This window comes from Pseudopodoces humilis, chromosome 12 (assembly GCF_049639895.1).
Source record: "Pseudopodoces humilis isolate 2021_Gansu_Grassland_sample_001 chromosome 12, ASM4963989v1, whole genome shotgun sequence".
NCBI lineage: Eukaryota > Metazoa > Chordata > Aves > Passeriformes > Paridae > Pseudopodoces > Pseudopodoces humilis.
The window spans coordinates 7880343-7904675 of NC_142211.1; the positions used below are offsets into that span (position 1 = coordinate 7880343).

The 24333-nt window shown below is 43.9% G+C and overlaps 1 protein-coding gene across 1 annotated transcript; it reads left to right on the forward strand.

The window, feature by feature from the left end:
- The first annotated feature begins 818 nt into the window (after positions 1–818).
- LOC148183332 (uncharacterized) lies at positions 819–23845 on the forward strand. Its single transcript, XM_088061441.1, is given in 6 exon segments — positions 819–925; positions 1220–1400; positions 1653–1749; positions 4160–5719; positions 16743–16937; positions 23061–23845. Coding segments are annotated over 6 exon segments (2925 nt in total).
- Positions 23846–24333: the final 488 nt, after the last annotated feature.

The following is a 24333-nucleotide window of genomic DNA, read 5'->3' on the forward strand; positions in this document are numbered from 1 at the left end:
GAAGACTTTTTGCAGTTAGGCTTGTTAAAAGAGTGCCCATCTGAGTTCAATACTCCCATTTTGCCAGTCCAGAAACCTGATGGGTCACACCGGATAGTACAAGATCTAAGGGCTGTTAACAAAATAACTGAGGATCTCTATCCTGTAGTCGCAAATCCACACACTATACTAACGTGCCTGACACCCGAGCTAACTTGGTTTACTGTTTTAGACTTGAAAGATGCCTTCTTTTGCCTCCCTATCCATGAGGACAGCCAGAAAATTTTTGCATTTGAATGGGAAAACCCCAGAAGTGGGCGCAAATCCCAGCTCACCTGTACTGTGCTGCCTCAGGATTTGAAAACTCTCCTACTCTGTTTGTAGAGCAACTTGCCAAGGATCTGGAATCCTGGGAGGCTCCCCCAGAAGAAGGAAAGATATTGCAGTATGTGGATGACATCCTCATAGCCACCCGGACAAAAGAGGCATGCATAGCCTGGACTGTAAGCCTGCTAAACGTTCTGGGACTTCAGGGATACAGGGTATCAAAGAAAAAGGCCCAGGTAGTGAAGCCAAAAGTAATTTATCTAGGTTATGAGATCAGTGCTGGACAGCAGACTCTAGGGCAAGATCGCAAAGAAGCAATATGCCAAACCCCGAAACCTCAAACAGTGAAGGAGCTGCGAACATTCTTAGGAATGACAGGATGGTGCAGACTATGGATACACAGCTACGGGTTGTTTGTGAAACCTCTGTATGCGCTCATTACAAGTGGGAACAGAGAACTCCAGTGGACAAAAGAGGCCACACAAGCCTTCCACCAGCTGAAGAATGCCCTAATGTCGGCTCCAGCGCTTGGACTCCCAAATGTTAGTAAACCGTTCTTCCTGTTTTCCCATGAGAAGCAAGGAATTGCCCTGGGAATACTGGCCCAGGACTTGGGTCCGTACCGAAGAGCAGTTGCTTACTTCTCCAAACAACTAGACACAACAGCCAAGGGTTGGCCAGGATGCCTTAGAGCTGTTGCTGCAGTGGTGCTGAATATTCAGGAAGCATGCAAATTCACCCTGGGCCAGAAAATGACTGTATTGGTGTCTCACACAGTGTCTGCAGTCCTAGAAGTAAAGGGTGGGCACTGGCTTTCCCCACAAAGGTTCCTGAAATACCAAGCCATCATGGTAGAATAAGATGATGTAGAGATAGTTGTAACTAACATTATCAACCCAGCTTCTTTTCTCAGTGGGAATCAAGGGGAGCTGGTACACCACGACTGCCTGGAGACCATCGAAGCTTCCTACTCCAGCCGCCCAGACCTGAAAGACACCTCGCTGGATGATGCAGAAACCTGGTTCACTGATGGGAGCAGCTACATCATCAATAGAAAGCGACACGCCGGGTATGCAGTTACCACCTGCAAAGAGGTAATAGAATTTGGACCTTTGCCAACAGATACCTCTGCACAAAAGGCAGAGATCATCGCTCTAACCCGTGCCCTGGAGATTGCAAAGGAAAGAAAAATAAACATCTATACAGATTCGAGATATGCATTTGGGGTTGTACATGCACATGGGGCCATCTGGAAAGAAAGAAGACTGTTAAACTCTCAAGGAAAAAACATCAAACATGCGCAGGAGATATTGCGGCTACTGGAAGCAGTCCAGCTACCTGAGCAGGTAGCAATTATGCGCATTAAGGCACACCAGAAGGTGAGCTCAGAATTGGAGGAAGGAAACGAGCTGGCGGACAGAGAGGCAAAAGAAGCAGCAAAAGGTGAGATAACAATTGAGGGAGCCTTAATCCCTGATGGACAGGTGTCCCTTGAAGGTAAGCCAGTATATACTAGAAAAGATAGAAAACTAATTCAAGATCAAGGGGGAAAATATAACCAAGAGGGATGAGCTATTACTGCAGAAGGGACAATAGTCATCCCTTCTCATTTGTTATGGTCACTAGTAAGAGAAGAGCACCAGAAAACACACTGGGGAATAGATGCCCTGTATAGCTATCTAATTGAAAAGATTACTGCCAGAAATTTATACTCTACTGTCATTCAGGTAACTCGGCAGTGTGACATTTGCCTCCAGACTAAACCTAAGAATACCCCCAAACCAAAACTCGGTCAAATTGGAAAAGGCCATGGGCCTGGACAGTAATGGCAAATTGACTTTTCAGAACTCCCAAGAAAAGGGGGGTATCAATATTTGTTGGTTTTAACCGATACCTTTTCAGGGTGGCCAGAGGCTTTTCCCACCAGGACTGCCAAAGCCCGGGAGGTAACCAGGGTATTGTTACAAGAGGTAATACCATGCTTCGGGGTTCCAGCCACAATATCTTCAGATAGGGGGCCAGATTTTATCTCAAAAATAGTACAACATATCAGTCGATATCTGGAGATAGATTGGGAGCTCCATACCCCTTATCGCCCCCAGTCAAGTGGCCAAGTAGAAAAAATGAATCATTTAATTAAACAGCAAATTGTGAGGCTGGGACAAGAAGCTAATTTACCTTGGCCCCAATCTCTCCCACTGGCATTGATGAGGATCCGAACCAAGCCCAGAGCCAAAGAAAAACTAAGTCCCTTTGAAATGCTTTATGGGAGACCATATGGTGTGCAAAAGGGATTGTCTACCCAAGTGGGGGAGGAGAGGCTGACTGCCTATATGATAGCCCTAGGCAAACAGCTCAAAGCAATTGAGAAACATGTGGCTGTAACCCGGAGCAGAGGGCTAGATGGGCCAGTGCATGACATACAGCCTGGAGATTATGTGTATGTTAAGTCTCTTACAGAAAAAACTTTAGAACCACAGTGGGAAGGACCGTTCCAGGTGATCCTCACCACCTTCACTGCAGTTAAGATCAAGGAACAGAGCACCTGGATTCACCATTCTTGAGTGAAGAAGGCTTCAGAAGCCCCTTGGAAAGCAACACTGGGTGACAATGAACTGAAGCTTAAACTTACTAGAGCAAAATGAGTACATTGCAGTTGGGAGCATTCCATGATCTAGCTTGAAAAAACCTAGTCAATAAAGTCAGTCTGTTTGTTTTACTTGTAACCACAAGTGTAATTCAAGAATTGGAAAGCACCTCTAGCCAGAAAAATGCTGAATGGCTGTCCTAGTTTAGGGCAAATTAGGAAGGAAAACTCCAAATGGGGATTTCCCCAGGGAAATTCCCCTCCCCACCAACTGGTCCGGGAAAAGGAAAAAAAAAAAATTCCTTGGAGAGAAGTGGAAAAAGCTGTTTATTTAACAGAAATTGAGTAATATTAAATAATAAAACCTCTTTCTGTTCGATGGGATGGCAAATCTAGGAAGAAAAAGTCCTTTTCATGTGGTGTAGCTCGGCTCGCTCAGGTTCTTATCAGTCCCTCCGGCGCTGAAAAGTGCCGAGGCCCAGGCCCCGGTGGGCCACAGGCGTGAGCTCCCGGGGTTTGGCTGGGTGTTCAGTCCAGAGCAGGCTTGCACAGATCCAAGAAAATTGGGTAAAAAAAACAAAACAAAGGTCCAGGGAACTCCTCTGCCTCAGCTAGCTAAAACTAACTAAAAGCCAGAGAGAAGCTCTGTCCCGCTGTCTGTCCGTGCTGCAGACACCACAGTCCAGGAGCGAGATGTGTGGGAGTGATGTTTTTCTTTAACACAAACTGCGCGCTTCTTCTTCCCCCTCTCTTGCTCTCAAAGCCTGTCTTAAAGGTGCAGAACTTAATATATAACATAAACCAGACGATTGGGGATACCAGTATCATAAAGTCACCCTAGGACAATGGCCTTGGTCCCAAGCTTTCATTCAATCCACTGGATTCATGTGAAAACACTCTGATATAAGAGATTTAAACCTATCAATGTAGTTATGCATGAAAACCAGATATATAAAAAGCAAGAATGGCAAAAACAAAGGTTATGGACCCTTCAAGGGACTATTGGAGAAGTAATCAGGGTAGGATGCCGGATGATTAATGGGACTAACTATGAAAAGGCAGTTCAAATTAGTGTTTCAGCTTCTCCTATGGGCAAGCACTGGGAAGTTTGTGAACGTTTAAGTAAATTGGATTGTTGGTATAATTTTACATTAGTACAAACAGTGGATGTGGTCTGCCTCTGGGGTCGTGGGGATAAAGGGTTAACATTCAAATTTAGAATGAAAGCCGTGCCTATTGCAATGACCAAATCAACTGTAACCCAAGCTCAGACCACACCATCTAAAGTTAAACCTAAGAATGAACCTAAAATTTATGAAGTTGGTCCATATGTAATAAGGAATACAGGACAACAACAACTGTTATTTAATCCAGAGTGGTCTCTCAAGCATATTGAATTACTAATGCAAACTAACATCTCTGAGATTCAGCCAGCCTGCTCCTCTTTCCTAAAGACATCATCTGAGGGCTGGGCAACATGGTTACAAAAGCAGATACACTTCAGGAGCAGAATGAAAAGAGACTTAACTGGAATATTAAGAACAGGGTTAGGAGTATTAAATGGAATTGATTCAGAAATATTAATGAATAAATTAGCTGCTGCAACAAGTGATTTGATGAAACTAAAACAACCCATACAATCCTCTTTATTAGCACTAGGAACTAACTAATGGGAAGTTTCTAAAATATTACCAAGGTGGAAAGAGGCTGGGGACCAAGACCACAAGCTAATAATAAAAGCACTAAATATTGCCCAAAATAATGTGTCATTAGCCCTTAGCTGCATACAGGCACAATTATGGATGCAATCAATAGTTGCTTCAGTAATAAGAGAAGGAAGTGAAGGTGCTTTTCCAATTGAAATTAGGAAAATTGTCTGGGACAATGCAAATAATTTAGAAAGAAAACTTCAGTCTTGGTGGACTCTGGTAAATTTTACTTATGACCCTATCACCGAAATAGCTACTGCCTTTGTGCTGACTATACGTAATGCCACAATTTACAATATCCACCCTATTATTGCATTAGGATTAAATCATGAAGGGGCAGTTCTCTACCCCTCGGAGCATAGAGCATGGGCCCGGTTGATGAATGGGGGGTGGCAAACTGTGAATTTGGAATCTTGTGTTACCCGGGAACAACAAGGGTTTATCTGTGAGGCTAACACGATTGATGCACAAGACATATGTTTAGACACTGAGCAAAGCATCTGCCACTTTGAGATTCATCCTGATACTAGTCAGAAGAGTGTGCTTGTATATATTGGCTTAGGCTGTGTATGTCTAAGAACTGTGTGTGTTTCTGTAGAAATAGGTGATAACAATGTAAATTTGCCTATTAAGAACCATTCTAACTTTTGTATTTGTAATTTTGTTAAAATTGTAGGGTGTGATTTTTTATATTCAGCACCGGTTACATCCCACCAGTTGATAAGATCTAACTATACAATGTACCATAAATTATCACCTACACCCATTGGAATGAACCTGACATTAGTAAGACAGCTAATGAACCACCAAGATTTGGCAAAAATCCTAAAGGAGATCCAGGAAAACGGGCAAAAGACTCTGATTACTGTCTATCATGATACAAAGGAAATAAGCAAAGTATTACAAAGAGTAAACCAAGACACAAATCATCACTGGTGGGATGCACTCTTTGGATGGTCACCAACTGCAACTGGAGTTTTGAATACACTTTGCCACCCTATCATTATAATACTGGCATTAGTAGGTCTAAGTCTGGTGCTATCAATTTCAATGCTTGTTTGGAACTGGAAGATGTTAAAACGGATGGCAGTACTGACTTCCCTAGCAGCAGCATATGGTAATGCAATGAGGGATACATACCGAGGAGAGCAAGCTGTAAAAGTAGACCGAAAAATAAAAGGCATTAGTATGGCTAAGTAAAAGAATTTACTGATTTTCTAGAAAAGGGGGGACTGAAACAGAGAAATTAAGAATTAGAAAGAAATGCTTGACTAAAAGGGGTGTCTGACAAAAACCATACCCTGACACCCTAATCCACAAGAACAGGAAAAAGAGTCAGACTGCAAGATGAGATAAGGAGCTGGAATACACAAACAAGATGCAAAGACAAAGGCAGCACAGGATAAAGGAGATTCCTCAGACCCTAAGCTGGAAGAAACGGATTTGAAGTCCCAAAAAGCGGCCAAAGGACTGAAAAGGGCATGGAGGTTAATTGTAATATGAAGTGAAGACAGGCGGGGTTAGGAAATTAATATGTATTAGGCATATCGTGTAAACCTGCTCTGTAAAGGATAAAAAGGGAAAACCCAATCAAAAAGGTGTGCATGCTTTTTGGAGGAGATATCCCCATGCACCTCAGAGCTGAATAAATTCATACCTGCTCTTATAACCACTCTGCTAGTTATAGAGTCCCTTTATTCCGCACATCAATCCTGTGGTTGCAGACTGCAACACCAGTGTGGTTGGGAAGGTGGTAGCCTGACTATCCAATCCCTGGTTGTTGTCAAAAACCTATAAATACTGAAAGAACAAAATAAACTTTTTTCTTCTTTCATCACACTTCGAGCTGCATCTGTGTGAATCATTTTGTGTCCGACAGTGACAGGGCACATATCAGCTTTTGTGCTTTTCTGCAGCTACCACCTGTCTCAGGTGTCGCCCTGAAAATTAAAACCTTCTGATAATGTTTTCATGGTTTTAGTTACTTTCCCATGGAAGTTCTATAAACATAAGTTGTTTATCACATTCCTTCTAAGAAACGTCTTTTCATAGATGTTTCGCATGACCAGTGTGCTTGAGAAGGTGGTAACTTAGTTAACCAATCCCTGGTCATTGTTGAGAATCTATAAATACTGGAGTCAGAGAATAAAGTTTCTTCTTTCCTGTTCTAACACTGAGAGGTGTTTGTGTGAATCATTTAGTGTCCTTTAGCGACACTGAGGTATCCGGGTCATCCTTTACTGAGGTGGTGAAACAGAAGGCCATAGAGGCCTCACAAACTGAATCCTGACTTGAGATGACATAAGCCATGAGAAATCTGACAGCCCTTCGTGAGAACAGAACTCTAAGGCTGTGATAAACAACCTGCTTTCCCTAAGAACTCCAGGACTGAGAAAAACACTAGCCATGTGTATAAACTGTTTTCAACCATCAGGTAGAAAAATGAAAACAGTATGGCACAAACAACCCTTTTCTGCACATACACACTTGGGGATTGAGTGAACAATCAATATGGGGTAACAACTTGTTACTGACCAATTGGGGATAGACACAAGATGTACAACTCTATATAAAGAGATGCATGATTAAACCAAGACCTTCTTTTGCTCCAGGAAAAGTGTGTCCTGTGTCTTTCTTTAAGGAGGTCAACTGTCACCCTGAAAACTCAGTTTTTTGATCTTGTTGACATAGTTTTTAAAAACTTTCTCAGGACAGTGACTGTAAACATAGATATGTATACATTCTTTCTGATACACGTCTTTTGATGGACGTCTCGCAAGACCAATGTGACTGGAAAGGTGGTAACCTAACTATGCAATCCCGGGTCATTGCCAAGAATCTATTAATACTGAAGTTGTAAGAAGAAAACCAGTTTTTTCCCTGTCATACGGGAGCCGTGACTGTGTGAATCATTGAGTGTCCTACAGCAACAGTCAACAGCGACACTTTAGACTTTACATTGTCCAATTGTTTGGACAGGCTGCTTCCATGAACCCAAATGCTGTGCCAGTACCCCTAGTGCCAGGTACATCCTTTCATGCAAAAACAACTCAAATGGTTTGGTTTAAGTGTGGGAGTCCCAATTCAGGGGTTGGCGTCAAGGTTCTTTCAGGGCTTTCTAGGCCCTCTGACTCTCAGGAGTACTTACCAAGTATTTTCAGTGGAGGACCATACAGAGGGTTTTGCAAATACCCCCAGTTGGCAATCCATAACTGACACCATCCGGACATACCTAAGAAGGCTTGTAGTCCTTAGCTCTGGAGTCTGGCATACAGCTTCTTTTCAGCTGCTTCCCAAGCTTCTTTTTTCCTGCAAGATCTCAGAACTAAAATATATTACTGCTTCTTTGTCTATTTGTGCCTTTTTTTTTTACATCCTGTGTCCAGATTGTCCCAAGAAATTTAACACAGCAGCATCAAGGCACTTACTTTTAGTCTTGATTGTTGGTCATCTACACATTGTCATAAAATTTGTCTCAGTTTAGAGACAAATTTGGGAGAAAACACTCCGGAATGAGTGTTTCCTCTAAAGAGAAGGGCTTCAGTAATCCCTTTTGCCAATGAGAGAAATTAACACCAGTCTGTGAAAGTGAAAAAAAACTTATTTATTAACAAAGCAAGGTGCTGGCAAGGCACAGAAAAAGATTGAATAAATGCTAGATATTGAACTTTCGGAACCTTACCCCCCAATCCATCCCCTCCCCTCCCCCCAAAGTAGAACAAAAAACTCAAAATACCCAGGGAAGAAATAAAGAGGCTGACTGGCTGTGGGGAGAGGAAGGCAAAAATGGTGGGTGTCCGCTCTGCTTCTGCTAAGGGAAAAAAGAAGTTCACGCAGAAGCTCAGGCAAAACAGATGGAAACCTGTTGAACTTCTGGGTTTCGTCTCCTCACAGCAGATGAATTTGGTGGATTTTGCTGTCCTTTCTCTTGTTGGTTCAGTTTTTCCGAGGTTTTGGGCCTGGATCAGCCCCCACCAATCCCCCACAGGTCCCTATTGAGAAACCTCTCAGACTATTCACCGAGTCTTCACAGAAGTATGGCAAATGTCGTTTATTTCTACCTTTAGCACACTTTTATAGGGTCCAAGAGGGTCCGCGGGTTTAGCAAGCTACTATTGCTTAGTACATATTGTTTTACATTCTTTCCCCAGAACACAAGGCTATTGTTTTTCTTTATTCTCGCTGCTCCAGGAGAGTTTCAAGGGACACTGCCTTTAATATCATCGCTTATACCGAAGGCTGGCTCGTGCAGACAGGCTTTTACTAAAATCATGCTTTTACTCTGTTAAAATGTTTTACTACAATTCCCCATTTCCCTTCTAGCACAAGCCAGGCTTTAGACGCGATTCGTTTTACAATTCTACAGATACAAGATAACATACAGCTTAAAATAACTATCTCTATTAATACTATAAGTAAAATTCATTCCCCTTTCAGCACAAGTGACTTCAACCATCCAGTGATGCCCCAGTTGGCTAACCAACTTCCGATGGGGTCACTATCTTCGTTGAGGGCATGTAGCCCATTCTGTAGCTGTCTTAGTTGTTTCTGGGTTGGAACTGAATGATCAGTAAAGTTCAAACAGCACATACCTTCAAACTCTTCAGAACTATGTCCTTGTGCTAAGAGCAAGAGATCAACTGCAGTTTGATTTTGCAATACGGTGTGGTGTACACCACTCACATCAGCTGAAAGTTCACTTAACATTGTTGATGTTAAGTTCAGGTCTTTCCTGATCCAGCAAGCGAGCCTTTTTAGAGTTGACAAGCCTTTAGCAGCAGCTGCTCCTGGAGTGAAAAAAAGGAGGCTAGCTATATTATACCATGACTTTAAAAGTCTGTGTCTCTAACATCGTCAAATTGTAATTTATTCAGGCTTTGTTTTGACTGTTTGATGTTTTTTATTTTACCAGCTATATTCAACCATTGCTGTAAGTTTGGATGGAACAAAGTAAGTTTCCCAAGGTAACAGGGTCCTCCGTGTGGGCTAGCAGGAATCTCATTCCATGCTCTATCTACACAAATTAAGAATATTGAACTAGGTAATCACCTTGGTAGTTGTCCTGTGAGATTGCACCGTGAATAAAAGACTTTACTTTTGATATTAGTGATAAGATCAACTACAGGGTTAACTGTAGCCCAATGTTGCATCACTTTATTGGAGTGGCTTTTTGTCGGGGGTTCAAACATTATCCATGCACCTGAGGTATTGGTGGAGCCTAGCAGGTCTAATTCTTCTGGGGGCCTTACGGCAACATTGAGAACTTGGATAATTTTTTTTTGCCAAAAGGCTTCAAATTGTCTTGATGTGAAGCCAACAGTGCGACTAACATTCATTGCTAATTAAACTTTTAAATGCTTGAGGATCCCATTCAGGGACTCCTATGAGACAGGTGCAAAAAGGATCTCCAGGTGTGGTTAGGCTTAGACACATTGATTTTTGGCCTGTTGTCCTGGGGTGACTTTATGATACTGGTATCCCCAATCGTCTGGTTTATGTTATATATTAAGTTCTGCACCTTTAAGACTGGCTTTGAGAGCAAGAGAGGGGGAAGAAGAAGCGCGCAGTTTGTGTTAAGGAAAAACATCACTCCCACACATCCCGCTCCTGGACTGTGGTGTCTGCAGCACGGACAGACAGTGGGATAGAGCTTCTCTCTGGCTTTTAGTTAGTTCTAGCTAGCTGAGGCAGAGGAGTTCCCTGGACCTTTGTTTTTTTCCCAATTTTCTTGGATCTCTGCAAGCCTGCTCTGGACTGAACACCCAGCCAAACCCCGGGAGCTCACGCCTGTGGCCCACCGGGGCCTGGGCCTCGGCACTTTTCAGCGCCGGAGGGACTGATAAGAACCTGAGAGAGCCGAGCTACACCACATGAAAAGGACTTTTTTTCCTCCTAGATTTGCCATCCCATCGAACAGCAAGAGGTTTTATTATTTAATATTACTCAATTTCTGTTAAATAAACAGCTTTTTCCACTTCTCTCTAAGGAATTTTTTTCTTTTCCCGGACCATTTAGTGGGGAGGGGCATTTCCCCGGGGAAATCCCCATTTGGAGTTTTCCTTCCTAATTTGCCCTAAACTAAGACACCTGTCAAATGTGCTAGAGTGTCCCATATGTTCTGTCACTTTTGGATGTTAGTTAGCAGACAGTTGGTTGGGACTATACACAACACAATTACTATAAGCAGTTTGTTCCATGCAAATGACACCATGCTTTCAGAATCACAGCTAATCAGGCTTTTGTAATTTGTTGAATGAATTCCTTTAAGGTTTAAAGTTAAATGAACTTTCAAATATGCTCACCTTAACTCTTGAAGGGGGAATACTTATACTTTATACTAGTATCTTTTCTAAAATTATCAGTAACTTACAAATAACAATTATCACACAAGCTAAACTCTTAAACTATTATCTAACTACTTTCAACACACATGTTCTGGCATTTATGCAGTTGCTTGAAGGGTAAAATACAGTTATAATTTTGCTTTTATACACAGTCATATGGAGTCTCTATACTCTTTTAGATATTCTACAAAATTTTTCTCACAAACAGACTATTATTTAATGCGATTCAGTTTTGTAACATCCGCCGCTCTTGTGACATCACCTGGCAGCCAATCAGTGACTGAGGGCAACGATGTTCAGGTTGTTCTTCACATCCTTCAAAATCTTAAAACACAGAATAAGTGAAGAAAAATTGGTAGAGACACAACACCATGATAACAACATAAAATTTCTGTTGGCAAACTGTCTGTGTAGTGTTGTAATGCATTTAGAAAAAATGGTATGACCCAAAGAATGTACCCCCGAAAATGTAGAATGTAAGCTCAATTTCCTTATTTCTTTCTCCCCCGTTCCCCTTATTGGCTGTGTGAAAGTAATCCACCCTCTTCTCCCTGCCTTCAAAAAGACGCGCTTATCAATATTCTTCCTTTTCCTTCCTGCTCTCCTTCTCCACAGGAACCCAAGAAATAAAGCTACACTTCCATCTCAGCAAGGGAAAGGGCCTCGGTTTAGTTTCTCTGTTCTAGGCTAGAGTATCTCCTCTGCTTCCCTGTCCACTGCAGGGAGGACAGTAGCTATAGAGAGGCAGAAGATATACAGATATAGCAGTGTAGTTTTCAGACACAACTGTGTCATGGCAGTTCCACCTCTGATCTCGTTTGGAGTACCAAGTTGGTGACTTCTCTGTTCACTGGATCTCATGTTTTCAGAGGCAGACAGTCTGGTCAGATGAACAGGTGACCTTTTTGAACCTGTCAACAAAACATAGACACTTCTCCCCTTAAAGTTAATGAATCATTTTGGCTTAGCTGTGGTACAGCCAATTGTAAATTTAGATTATATAATCTTTCTAAATTTTCAAAATAAATATTTCATTATTGTGGTCCAAATTTCTAATGCACATATTACACTAATCAAATGCTTCTAGGGCATCAATTCCCCCTGTTTTTAAAAAAAAAATAAAAAATGAGATATACTTCTGTCATGTACATCAATATCAACACAAAACCATATGTACAATGAATAAAAAACCTATAGCAGTTAAAAATCAACCAAATAATAAATATTATTAATAACATATGTAATATAGAACTATCATTAACCACTAAAACACTGCACCAGCATCTTATAGTCTGCAAACAAACAAAAAAAAAATCAGTGAAGGATTGGATAACCACCTCCGGAAATGATTCTCCAAGCCCACTTCAAAATTGATCCAGCAGTCATATTAATAAGGTCAAATTGCCAAGTCAAAAAGTGAATCAAATACTGATTTGGTACAGAAAATATCTGGATCTGTTGGCAAACATTCTGTCCAGGTAAATTTAAGGCTTGGCCAGGGCCTTACGCTTTAAACTGGAAAGATGCCTCTTAACTCATTTTTAGAACAAGGTTCTCAATAGTAGCAGCTAGGAGATTCTAAAAACACAGAAAACTGTTGAAATGCATTTGTACAAAGTAAATGATCAGAAGCCTTAGGTAACAGACCAAATAAACCATTCAGCAGTTGGCTCAATCTGAAGCCTTTCTGTCCTGGGGTGACTTTATGATACTGGTATCCCCAAATGCCTGGTTTATGTTATATATTAAGTTCTGCACCTTTAAGGCTGGCTTTGAGAGCTAGGGAAGTTGAAAGTGCTGGAGGCTGATGGGAGTTTTTTCTCCTAGCCAATAACTAACCATTTCTGAGAACTGACAGTGGTTTTAACCATTGAAAAGTGAGATCAACCTGTGAACACCTACCTTAAGATGTAAGCCTGGGAATTTCTGGCTCTCTTTGGTTTCCGGCTTCTGATGAGGTAACAGGCTCCGGCTCAGCCTCTTCCCCCCGCCCCCCCACCAGGCTGGACAAGGCCGCAGAGGGCTGGGGGGGACAAAATCGGAGCCGGCTGGCCTGACTTGGTTGCAGTTTGTACCGCTGAACTGAAACCTGACACCATGAACATCTGCAGCTTGAGCAAGACTTTAACTCTTTTACTACCTGGATGAGACTTGCAGATTAATCCTTTTTCCCAGAGAGAGGGGAAGAGAGAGAGGGAGTGATCAACATGTAAGGAGACACCACAAACTATCAAAAACAGTGACAAAAAGAATTAAGTTTTAGAGGGGGAAGAGAAATAAGGAGATGCTTTAATAAGCTGAAATATTTTTCTGTTAAAGCTATGGAGATGGACAGTAGTGTTCTTAAAAAAAAAACTCCTTTAATTCATGACAGAGTATATTGGGAGGAATGGAGTGTTTCAAAGTGTGGTTAATGAATAAATGGTGAAGTGGTTGTGATACTGTGAGATGCTGGAACAGAGGGGGAGAAGTAATAGTTGAAGATTTGTGGCCTTTAAGAGTCAAAGAGAAAACTTCTGTTTCCAGAGAGGCTCACAAAAACAGATGAAGAGAACTTTTGCCTTTGAATAACTCATCCTTATAAATGACATCCCTAGACTCATTTGACCCATAACACACCTTAGAGTGATGTGAAATGGGAGGAGTAAACTGATGGCAGAATTTCCAGCCAGCTGGCATCAGAGAAATAGAAAGCTATAAAGAAAAATAGTTTTCTTGTGAGAAACTCCATAGATTAGCAGAAGAAGACTTCTTTTTCTCTTCAAAGACTGATGAAAGGATTATAGCAAGAATTGGGACTGTTTTAAACACCAATGTTTTTTTGTCTCTATGTTGTCATGTGAACAAGGGAATGGTTGGGTAGTGGGGGGGAAAAAAGGGTTTTCTGAAGGTTTTATTCTGGTTTCTTATTCTTGTAGTTTTTGTTAATAAACTTTCTTTGTTCCTTTTAAGTTTTAAGCCTGTTTTGCTCTTGTTCTAATCCATATCTCACAGCAAGAAATAAGTAAGTTTTCTAGAGATTTTTTAGTTGCTGCTTTAAAACCACGACATTTATTTGGTGCATTGGCCGGGAAATCGAAATTGGCAGATCTAAACCACTACACTCTCCCATGGCAGCTGACCCTCAGCAATGATACATTTTCTTGGAATTCTGGAAACACTGAAAATTAAGAAAGCTATAACAAACAAAAATTGCAGAGATTGCAACAAACAATAGAACTCCCAATGAAATCAAGGGTGTCACAGGCTGCATTTACTTCTATCCACAAGGAGGTGTTCATCAGTGTTCCATCACAGCTGTTTCAGTTTTAGTCATCTTCATCTCTCTAGGAAAATAACTATACTTCGCAGTTTAAGCAAGTGTCCTCAAAAAAACATAAAACAATTCAAATTAAACAATATTTAAACCTGATAAAAATTAATTATGACAAAAGGAAATCATAAAACTTAACTTTAAAGGAATATCAAAGTTATAGAACTTAACTTAAAAACATTCAAACCTAAACATAATAAAACTTAACTTTGCTTAATTCTATTAACACTTAATCTATATCAAATAAAAACATAACTTTATTATTATAATAAGGCAACTGAAAGTTTGATATATACCTTTTAAACACAATATAACAGCAACATGGATTCACTATAAGAAGTACAAAAAATGTAACAAATACATCACAATTCTGTGTCATCTGGCTTTGAGAATAACTCACAATAACTGTAAATGTTACTGAAAATACTTATTCATAATAGGAATTGCTTGGTATATGCTTAAGTTTACTAGGATTTTTAAAGTGCAGTTTTACTAGGGAAAAACCACAACAACACATGATTCGGCAAGTTTCCATTCAGCTTTTGTAGCACTTTTCAAAAACATCACGTCCAATTCTTAATTAAAATCTGAAGTCCGAATTGATATATATGCTGTTATACGTGTTTTTTATAACAGAAGGCCTCACATTGAAATTATCTTATTAGAATTGTGGAAAAAACAAATAAATGGGTAATATATGCTTAACTTAATTTTGTCTTGTGCAGTGAAGTTTTCTTAGCTAGTAATTTTTAAACCATCAATATCTTTTGTAGATAACATTAATTGGAAGGTTGTTGCATTAGTAGCTGTAAATCATTCAATATTTTAACATTAGGTTTTAAAACTAATTATTGCAAGGTAACTTTTACTTCTGTTACTCTTCACCTTAAACACTTTTTTAAAAAGGGGCTTTATAAACTTTCAAAAAATCACAACAATTTCTCTAGTAAAACTCAAAAAAACTGCAACTGCACAAACTCACAACTATTTAAAACACAAAATTAACTCTAAAAAGGTATATAAAAACATTCTAAAAAACCAATGAATCATGACTTTTTAACAAACTGGGTGCTATCCCAGTGCCTCTTCTTGGAGAAGGAGCGGGGGTGGGGGGTGGGGTGGGGAGAACTGCCCACTTTACTGCTGCTCTGATGCTGTTATCTTTCTTGACATCCCCCACATATTCTTGCAGATGGGAAAAACAAAGAGAAAAAAAAAACAACTCACAAAGTTAACTTTAACAAATGCAGTTCTTTCTCTCAATGTTTTTCTCATTCACAGATAGAGGAAAAGGGGCACGATTTTACAAAAACAGGCAATGTTACACGAAAAGTCTCTCAGGGCCAGGTGGTAACAACGTTGATCATTGCAGCTTCTTAACTTTTAATTACAGTGACGAATTTAGAACTAGATATCATATAGTTAGCGATTTTTTGGCTATTTTGTGTCTCTTTGAAGCTGTCTGAGCCACCTGTTTCTGTTCAACTGTTTCTGTAATTGCTGATATTTGTCTAGCATGGCCTTGGAGCTTCTTCTGCAATGCCTCTGCCATGGGGGGTGCTTTTGTTCTCTGCGCACGCTCCAATGTTTCCCCCATGCCCCCCTGGTTCGGGCAGAAACTGATCTAGATTTGGCTTCTCTTCAAAGGCAGATTGTTGCCGCTGGTGCTGAATAGATCACACAGACACAGCTCGAGGTGTGGTGAAAAGAAGAGAGTTTATTTTTCCTCCCAGGATTTATAGGTTTCTGACCATGGCCAGGGATTGGATGGTCAGGATAACACTTTCCCACTGCACTGGCCATGAGAGATGTCCAACATAAGACGTGTAACAGAAAGAATGTACACATATCTATGTTTACAGTTACTGTCCTGGGAATGTCAGCAAGCTCAGAAGCTGAGTTTTCAGGGCGACAGTAGATTTAATATCTTGTCCCTGTATTTCTACAATCAATTTAAAAACATTGAACATCTCCTTATTTTCTTCTCTGGCTCTTCCCCCCCTCTCTCCAAGGGCAGCATAGACAGGAATGCTTGCCCAGCAGTGGGAGGTAAAGGCGGCTGCTGCTGGCTGAGAATTACGGCGCTTGCAGCCTGAGCATATCTTGCTTTCCTGTTTTTAAGGTATTAATTACAATCTGCCAAGTTGGACCGAGAGACAGAGTGTCCTTGCTTTTCCCTGTAATCGTTTTCTTCCACAACAAATCTCCTCTGTCTTTCCATTCTTCCGCTGCAAAAGGCAGCAGCAAAACCTGGAGGTGCCCACGCCTATTATCTCTAGCCCATAAAACGGTCTTTCCAAGGTCCATATCCTTGATTGCTTTGCTTTGTTTGATGAAAATTCTTAGAAGCAGTTTGTGCTTCCACAAACCCATCCATTCTTTGTGGCCATGGGCAGGGGAGGGTAGTGGCCCCTCCTCCTGGGTGCTGATGCGCCCTTGCCCTCGGTCTTCGCCCCAGCTCCTTCGCCCTCGGTCTCCCCCAGAGGCCCGCGTCTGCCTCCTCCCGTGCACAGACTTGCCTACGCAGTACCGATCCGCGTCCGCGTCTTCCCGCCCACTGATCCGCTCCACTGGCTCTACCACCAAATCCTTCTGCCCGCAGAAAGTTCCTGTTGGAGCACCAGATATTGAGAAACTGCTCAGACTATTCACCAAGTCTTCACAGAAATATGGCGAAAGTTGTTTATTTCTATCTTTAGCACACTTTTATAGGGTCTGACAGGGTCTGCGGGCTTAACAAGCTACTATTGGTTAATACATATGGTTTACATTCTTTCCCCAATACACAAGGCTATTGTTTTTCTTTCATTCTCTCTGCTTCAGGAGAGTTTCAAGGACACTACCTTTAATATCATTGCTTATACCAAAGGCTGGCTTGTATAGACAGGCTTTTACTAAAAATATCATGCTTTTACTCTGTTGAAATGTTTTACCACAGGTCCCAGATCAACCGCCTCAGCAATGACCTGACTTTGGATGAAAACCAAGCCAAACAGTTCAAGAGAAAACAAAACAGAAGGTGCCGAAAGGATTTGCCAGTGCAGCCTCCAGGCCAGGGGAAGGAAAAAAGGAAACTTCTTGCTCCAGCTAGCAAAAAAATAATCTAGCGAAAGCAACAATGCAAAGTCTGATCTGCACCACAGCAGGCACACTGCTGAGAGCCTTTGAATAAAGGCCGTGTAGGAGCTCAAAGGCTTCCGCTCCTCCCCTTTATTCACCTTAAAACTACAGCAGCCATTTCTTTGCATAAAGCAGAAGATTAGGAAATAGAGGATCATCATAAAATCACCCCAAGACAAATTCTGTTAAGATTTTTTTTTAATACTTGTTTTTTTAACTGATTGTCAAATATAATGGGGCTCTTTTGAAGCCATGGGGTAGAACACTCCATGTTAGCTGTGCTTTCCACCCAGTGTTTGGAATCCCCCACTTAAAAGCAAACCATTTCTAACTATTTGAGTCAAGAGTGATATCCTGGTTTAAGAGACAGGTGTCTGCCCATGAAGGTGGGAACCTTCCTGGAATGGAAAATATGACCTCTTTCCCTCCAGGTTATTATAACTTTGAAATTACGGGGCTTTCAGGAAAAGATATGGGAAAAGAAATAAGTTATTTACTAGAATATATATAACAAGACAAACACAACAACAACAGCAGCAACAACAAACAAAACAGAAACTAAGCAACAGCCTTCTCTTGCCCATCAAGCAGTTCCCCCTTTGGTGTAGTTATGACCACAAGTGGCAGGGGTGCTGGTGGGCTCCAGAGAGGCAGGGCAGCTGTGATGATTGCCCCGTGGCTGCAGGGGGCACGGTGGTGTGAAGTCAGCACCCTCTCCACTGGCAATGGTGGCTCAGACGAGGGGGTAGAGGGGAGATGGCTCATCTTACAAAATTCACAGGGACCAGCTGGTCTCAGTTCCACTCTGGGTGGCGAGCTTGAAGCAGTAAAATTATGGACAAAGGGCTCTAACTATTTGAAGTTAGAGAGGGTATGTTTATTATGGCCAGGCGGCACGTGAAGTCACCTCTCAAAGATGTGTGTGCCCTACCACTGCCCCTCATTCCCTACTTATTCCCTAAATTATTACATATGCATAGGATTACATTCTAGTTAAAATCTTAATTTCCTAATTTTCTTAACTCAAGCTGGATTGCAGCAGGAACCTCAGAGTGGAGGATTGGAACAGCAGAGGTGAGCAGACCCGAGGTAGCGAATCAAAGTGTAGCAAAACCCCACAAAGCAGTTGCAGTAAACAGCAGGGGGCTGGGCAGGGGATTGATCCTTTGCACAGCTCACTGGCAATAGCTGGTCCTGAAGTCAGGCCATCGCACAGAGAAAACAGCCCTGTTGGGATGCTCCTGTCTCCCGAGTCTCGGCACCACATGCACTGGCTCTGGGCTTCCAAGCAGCAGAGAAGCAGAGAAGCAAGCTGCCAGGGCCTGATTACAGCGCCAAAAGAAGAAAATAAACCAAAAGCCACAAGGCAACAGGATCTCAGGTCAGACTCATCCACCATGCCTCATGGCCGCTGTGCCGATCACCCCCACCGGAAGGAAAAACAGTCCCTGGGCCCAGCCCCCTGCAGGATCCTGGGCCGCACTTCACCCATTGCAATATCCCCAAGCTGGGGGAGGAGGGGCAGGGAGCAGTGACAATTCCAGGCACAAAAAATGGCTATGGGATATGAACCATTGTTGGGGGTTAGGAGTCCTTCCTTTAGTTCTTGCTCACCTGTGGAATTCTTACCCATTAGTTGCAGGGAAAACCTGACTGCTGGTACTTAGTGGGTGTTTGAGAAACAGAGTTCGGCTGAGCCCAGGGGGGAAGTGGGGCAGGAAAAAGGGAGGGTGGAGGCAGTTTTGCTGATTTTCTTTGGCTTCAGAGAAGGACACTTGCTGGGAGCTGTTGCTGCGGGGAGAAGGGGATTTGCCGTCACCCAGACAAAGCTGCTGCTTCTTTTTCTCCTTCTTCCCTCTTCATTGGTGGGCGTCGCACCCCCTGTCCTGCCGGGACATGTAGCAGTGCCAGCCACCACTGCGAAGCTGCTGATACACCTCATCCACCGGCCTGGGATCTTTGCTCATTCCTGCTGTTCCAGCTTAGTGTTCCTCAGAGTCCTGCAGGAGCACCAGGACTGACTGCCCGCCCGAGGAGGTTTGTGAAGCAAAGCCTCTCTCTCTCCTCCTACCCTTCCCATCTCGGCCGAGAAGGCTGTCACGAGGTCCCCAGTTCTGTTTTGTTGTTAACGCTGTAGTTATTGTTGTTTGTTTGCCTCGTTATGCATACTAGTAAAGAACTGTTATTCCTATCCCCAGATGTCTGCCTGAGAGCCCCTTGATTTCAAAATTATAATAATTCAGAGGGAGGGGGTCTACATTTTCATTCCAAGGGAGGCTCCTGCCCTCCCCAGCAGACACCTGTCTTCCAAAACTGAGACAGCCTCATATTTTCGTGGTTCTCATGTGCCAGGTGAACTAATCCACACAGTCCAAATGATACATTTTTCCCTAGCCTCTCCCTGGTTAGACGTAGGGCCCCTCTAAGCCTAGTTATCCTTCCTTCCCTGGGCATATGTCTTAAGAGGTTCTTTCAAGAACATGTCTTCATCATTATGCCTGGCAGTTCAGCTACGAGTAACTGGAGCTGTTTCATTTTTGGTGGAACTTCCTCTCTGAGTCTTGCTGTCCTTCAGTTACTGCACCCGTTGCCCCAGAGCACCAGTGGGTCTTCCGTCCCATCTCCACATGTTTTCCCCACAATCATGCTGGAAGAATTACAGCTCACCTAGTGGGATGTACCTTCTCTCCCTATCTGGGGGATGTCTGTGTTTGGTACCAGAACTTCTGATCTGTACTGCCGAGATTTGGAGAAGGTCATCTTTAATCTCTTTTCTGAGTTTCTTGTGATTCTCCTCTATCTTATCTTCTAATTTCTGCAGACATGATTCCAGAGCTGTGATTTTCCATGTGTTGGGCCATGCACAGCATCTACATATGTTTGGAGCGTTTTTTGCCATATCAAGTACGGTCTCATTCCTGTCATCTGTTTCATTATGGCTAAAGCAGAAGTGAATTTTTGTGGCCCAAGTCATACAAGTTTTTGCCACATCATGGATGTACATGGTACCAAGTCTATTTTTAGTTGTTTGGTCAGCTGAGAAGACAATCTCTGCCACTGTCATTTTTCTCAAGCACTGAATCTCTTGTTCTATGGTCTTCCACTGGGTTTGCTGCATATAGGGATTGTCTGTACACAGATGTCTTTGTCCCACACTTCTCAAGATCTGTGCCCAGAGACTGTGAGGGTTAACCCTTCTTATCATTCATTGGTCAATATCTGGATCATGTGACAGGGATTCCAAATGCCTTGCTTCAGTACCACCCAGAATTGTAGCCTCACTTGCAGCATCCCAAAGACAAATTAACCAACTAATTACAGATTCATCAGGTCATTGAGTATAATCCTTTTGGCCACAAAGGTCCTTCAGGAAAAAGGACTCAATAGTGACTTCTGATTTTGAGTCAGTTGCTGGAGCTGGCTTTGAGGGTCCCTCCCCCGGATCATCATCATCCACTGGCTGATTTGTTTTGGTTTTGTGCTTCTTTCCCACAGTAGCAAATGCCAGTGGCTTAGGCTCACTGTCTGGTTTAGCTGTTGGCTTAAGCTCACTGTCTGTTTTAGCTGCAACCTGAGTGACTGGGGTAGTTGCTGATTTATCTCCCTGCTCCCCTGCCTTTATCTCCTGCCTTACAGTATCTAGCAGTGTGCAATAAACGTATGCTGGGGCCCAGCTTCTTGCCATCAGGTTTTTTTCATTAGAATAATCATTACACTTCTCTTTCAGACATTTTCCACCTCAGCTGGGTTTTGTATTTGTTCACATGGAAAGTCCCAGGCTATAGGGTCAGAAAATTCTTTCAGGGTTTGGCCCATATCCTCCCCTTGTCTACACCATTCAGGATTTTCCATGCTTTGGTCTACTCCTTCGTCAGGGGTCTGTGGTAGGTTGACATTCAGTGACATTTAGGAAAAGAAGTAAGAACCACCCACAGAAGTGATTTCATTGAGAGAAACTGCTGGGAGCTTCCTCTGTGCCTGAGACAGGCCAATAGCTGGTTAGTTCTGAGAAGTGACAACATTTTGTACCATTTAGAAATTAGATTTGCCTCTGTGATGATCCACATTTTAAAAACCACAAGCCCAGGAACTTTTTTCTCTTTTTTTCCAGCCTCAGAAAGGAATGGAGCTCTGGTGTGTCGCTCGATCTCGGTCTTTTCAGGGCCGAGTTCTTCTGGGATACTCCCTCACGGGGAGTTTCACTTATCTTGGTTGTGTGTCAGGAAGGATACTCCAAAGGCTCGTTAGGCTCTTGTTTCTCATGTTTATTAATGTATTATCAAAAGACTTGGCATGTCTTCCCCAGACTTTCTGCTCAAGTTCAACCCACCATCGCCTGGCTCAAATTGGCTTGAAAGGCACAAAATGGCCTCAAAATACACATCTCTTTTATCTTTATACTTATTTTCACCCAATTAACAATAGACATGTGAATTATTTTTCTTAGCGACCCAATGACCCAACACCTGTGTGCTGCACTGCAGCATTCTCTATCCAATCATTTACTATTACCTAAAAACCTCCAGAAGAAGATGAAGCAAAAAGAAGGACAAGAGACAACACCCTAAATCCTCCATATTGTCTTCTGTTCTCTAAACTAGTTTAAAATCTGAATTTTAACTTTTTCACCCAGTGACTTAAGAAAACCTTCTAATTTACACACACTTTAGCTTTTCTATTTAACTTCAACAGTTGTTTTTATGGTGTTATATGAAATTCAGTATTTTCTTGGATGTCAGAGCCAGGTATCAGAGATAAGGGCATGCACTCTGTGCCTCAGACTTCAACATGGTGAGGCCGGCCCTGGTCCCCCAGGGCCTGGGGGGGCTGGGCCAGACCCCAGAGGCTCCCAGGCAGGGGATGGAGGCTGTGGGTCCCAGCCACAGGCTGGGCCGAGCCACAGATGCTGACATATTGCTAATACTAAACCCCCCCTTGTTGCAGTCAGCAACCTCAGGATCTCGTCCAGGGAAGCCGCAGGATTCTGGGGACCAGCATGGAACACCAACCGAGACGGGCTCCCGTTCATGAAACCATTTATTCAGCATGGGAACAAACTCAGGTCAAGAACAGAGAGCTCTGAACAGAGGCACAGCAGGGGTTTTTCAGGGACAGAACCCCCGAGGGTTTCCAGCTTTGAGGGTGGAGTTCAGGGTCAGGGACCAATAGAAGCACACTGTCGCCCTGAAAACTCAGCCTCTGAGCTTGCTAACATAGTTTTCTAAGGACTTTCCCAGGACAGTAACTATAAACATAGATATGTGTACATTCCTTCTGTTACACGTCTTGTAATGGGCACCTCTCATGGCCAGTGCAGTGAGAAAGTGTTATCCTGACCATCCAGTCCCTGGCCGTGGTAGGAAGCCTATAAATCCTGGGAGGAAAAATAAACTCTGCTCTTTCTTGCACCACACCTCAACCTGTGTTCGCGTGATCTATTGATCTTCAGCGGTAACGTCTGGTGAACCCCGCCGTGTCTTGCACATGTGTTACAGGGTACTGTCTAGACTGTGGCTATGGATGGTTTTGGGCTTTCTCTTACGGAGGGCCTGGTTCTGGAGATATGGCATGCGGTGCCTGATCAAAGAGGGATTGATGTTTCGTATGCTGACTTCCAGCGATTGTGTGAGTATGGCAGAATAGAGGGGTTTTTCCCTGTGGTTGAAGCGATTTTTTCGCAGTCAGCTTGGGAGGCTTTAGGCGATTCCCTGATCGAGTGTCTCCTGGTCGGTTATCAGCCCCGGGTGCTCCGGCTGCTCGGGATCTGGCGGAGGTGTGGCTTTCTGAGGTCGGGTCCCGAGGTGGCTCCCCTGGGATCGCCGGGGCCCCCAGCAGGTTGAACGGGGGCCCCGCGGACCCGGGGGGTGTAACGCCGCCTTGGCCAGCGCCCCGGCGGTGGAAGCCCGGGGCGGGGTTGGATTTCTGCCGGCAGGCTGTCCGGGGCGCCGCGGACCCGGGGGGTGTAACGCCGCCTCAGCCCGCACCCCGGCGGTGGAAGCCCGGGTCGGGGTCGCCACCTCCGTGTGCCCTCCCGGCACAGACCGAGGGGGGGGTGCCTGAACGGGGGGCCGCGCCGGCCCTGGGGGGCGCCTCAGGGTCTGTCCCGTGTCCCTGCTGCGGCTGGGCAGTGCCCTGCCCCGGGGTGGGGGACGGGCCGGGCCCGGACCCCACGCTGCCGGTTTTTCCCCCTGCGGGCCCGGGCTGTTCCCTGGCAGCGGAGGAGGACAATGCCGCGGCTTCGCAGGCTGGGCCTGTACCGGCGCCTCGGCCCTCCCCGGCGCGGGAGGCGGGCTGTGCTGAACTGCCCCCACCCCCCCCCCCGCCTCGGGTTCTCGGGCATCGCCCGAGCCTGCGGCTGGAGCCACCCCTCCCCCGCCGCCTCCTGCGGCTGTGTCAGACCAAGGTCCTGAGCTGTTTACCACTGGCTCGGGTGGTGATGCCGCGGGGGAAAAGCCGGTGGCCTTGACGGGCCAGGGGTCCCAGGCTGCTGGAGCCTCTTCAGCTGGCCTGTGGACTTTGTCCTTCTGTGAAATGACTGTGCAGCTGAGCGTATCAGGCATTCCATGTGCTTCCAAATGCTTTGGTCCGGTGGGTGAGGCCATGAGTGCTCTTCTTGTGGCGTGGTTGAATGTCACTGCCCAAGGCACCATTGCTCACCTAGGGGACGTTGATTCGGAATTCCTGGGGTGCATTTCTGCCATGGGTTCCACACGCACCCCTCCTGTTTCTATCGCTGTGGGACCTGGATTTGCTCACCTTGTGCCTTTTGAGTTTTATGTTTGCAGAGCTGAGAACCAGCTGCGGGGAGATGGTGGCTTCGGGTTCCCTGGACCTCCCTGGGTTCACGGACTGTTGTTTGACAGCCAGGGATCATCCTGAACGGGTCTGCACCCGGTCCATCCTTGGTGAGATGCTGTCAGAGACTAGCTTCCGTGAGTTTTGACACTGGCATGG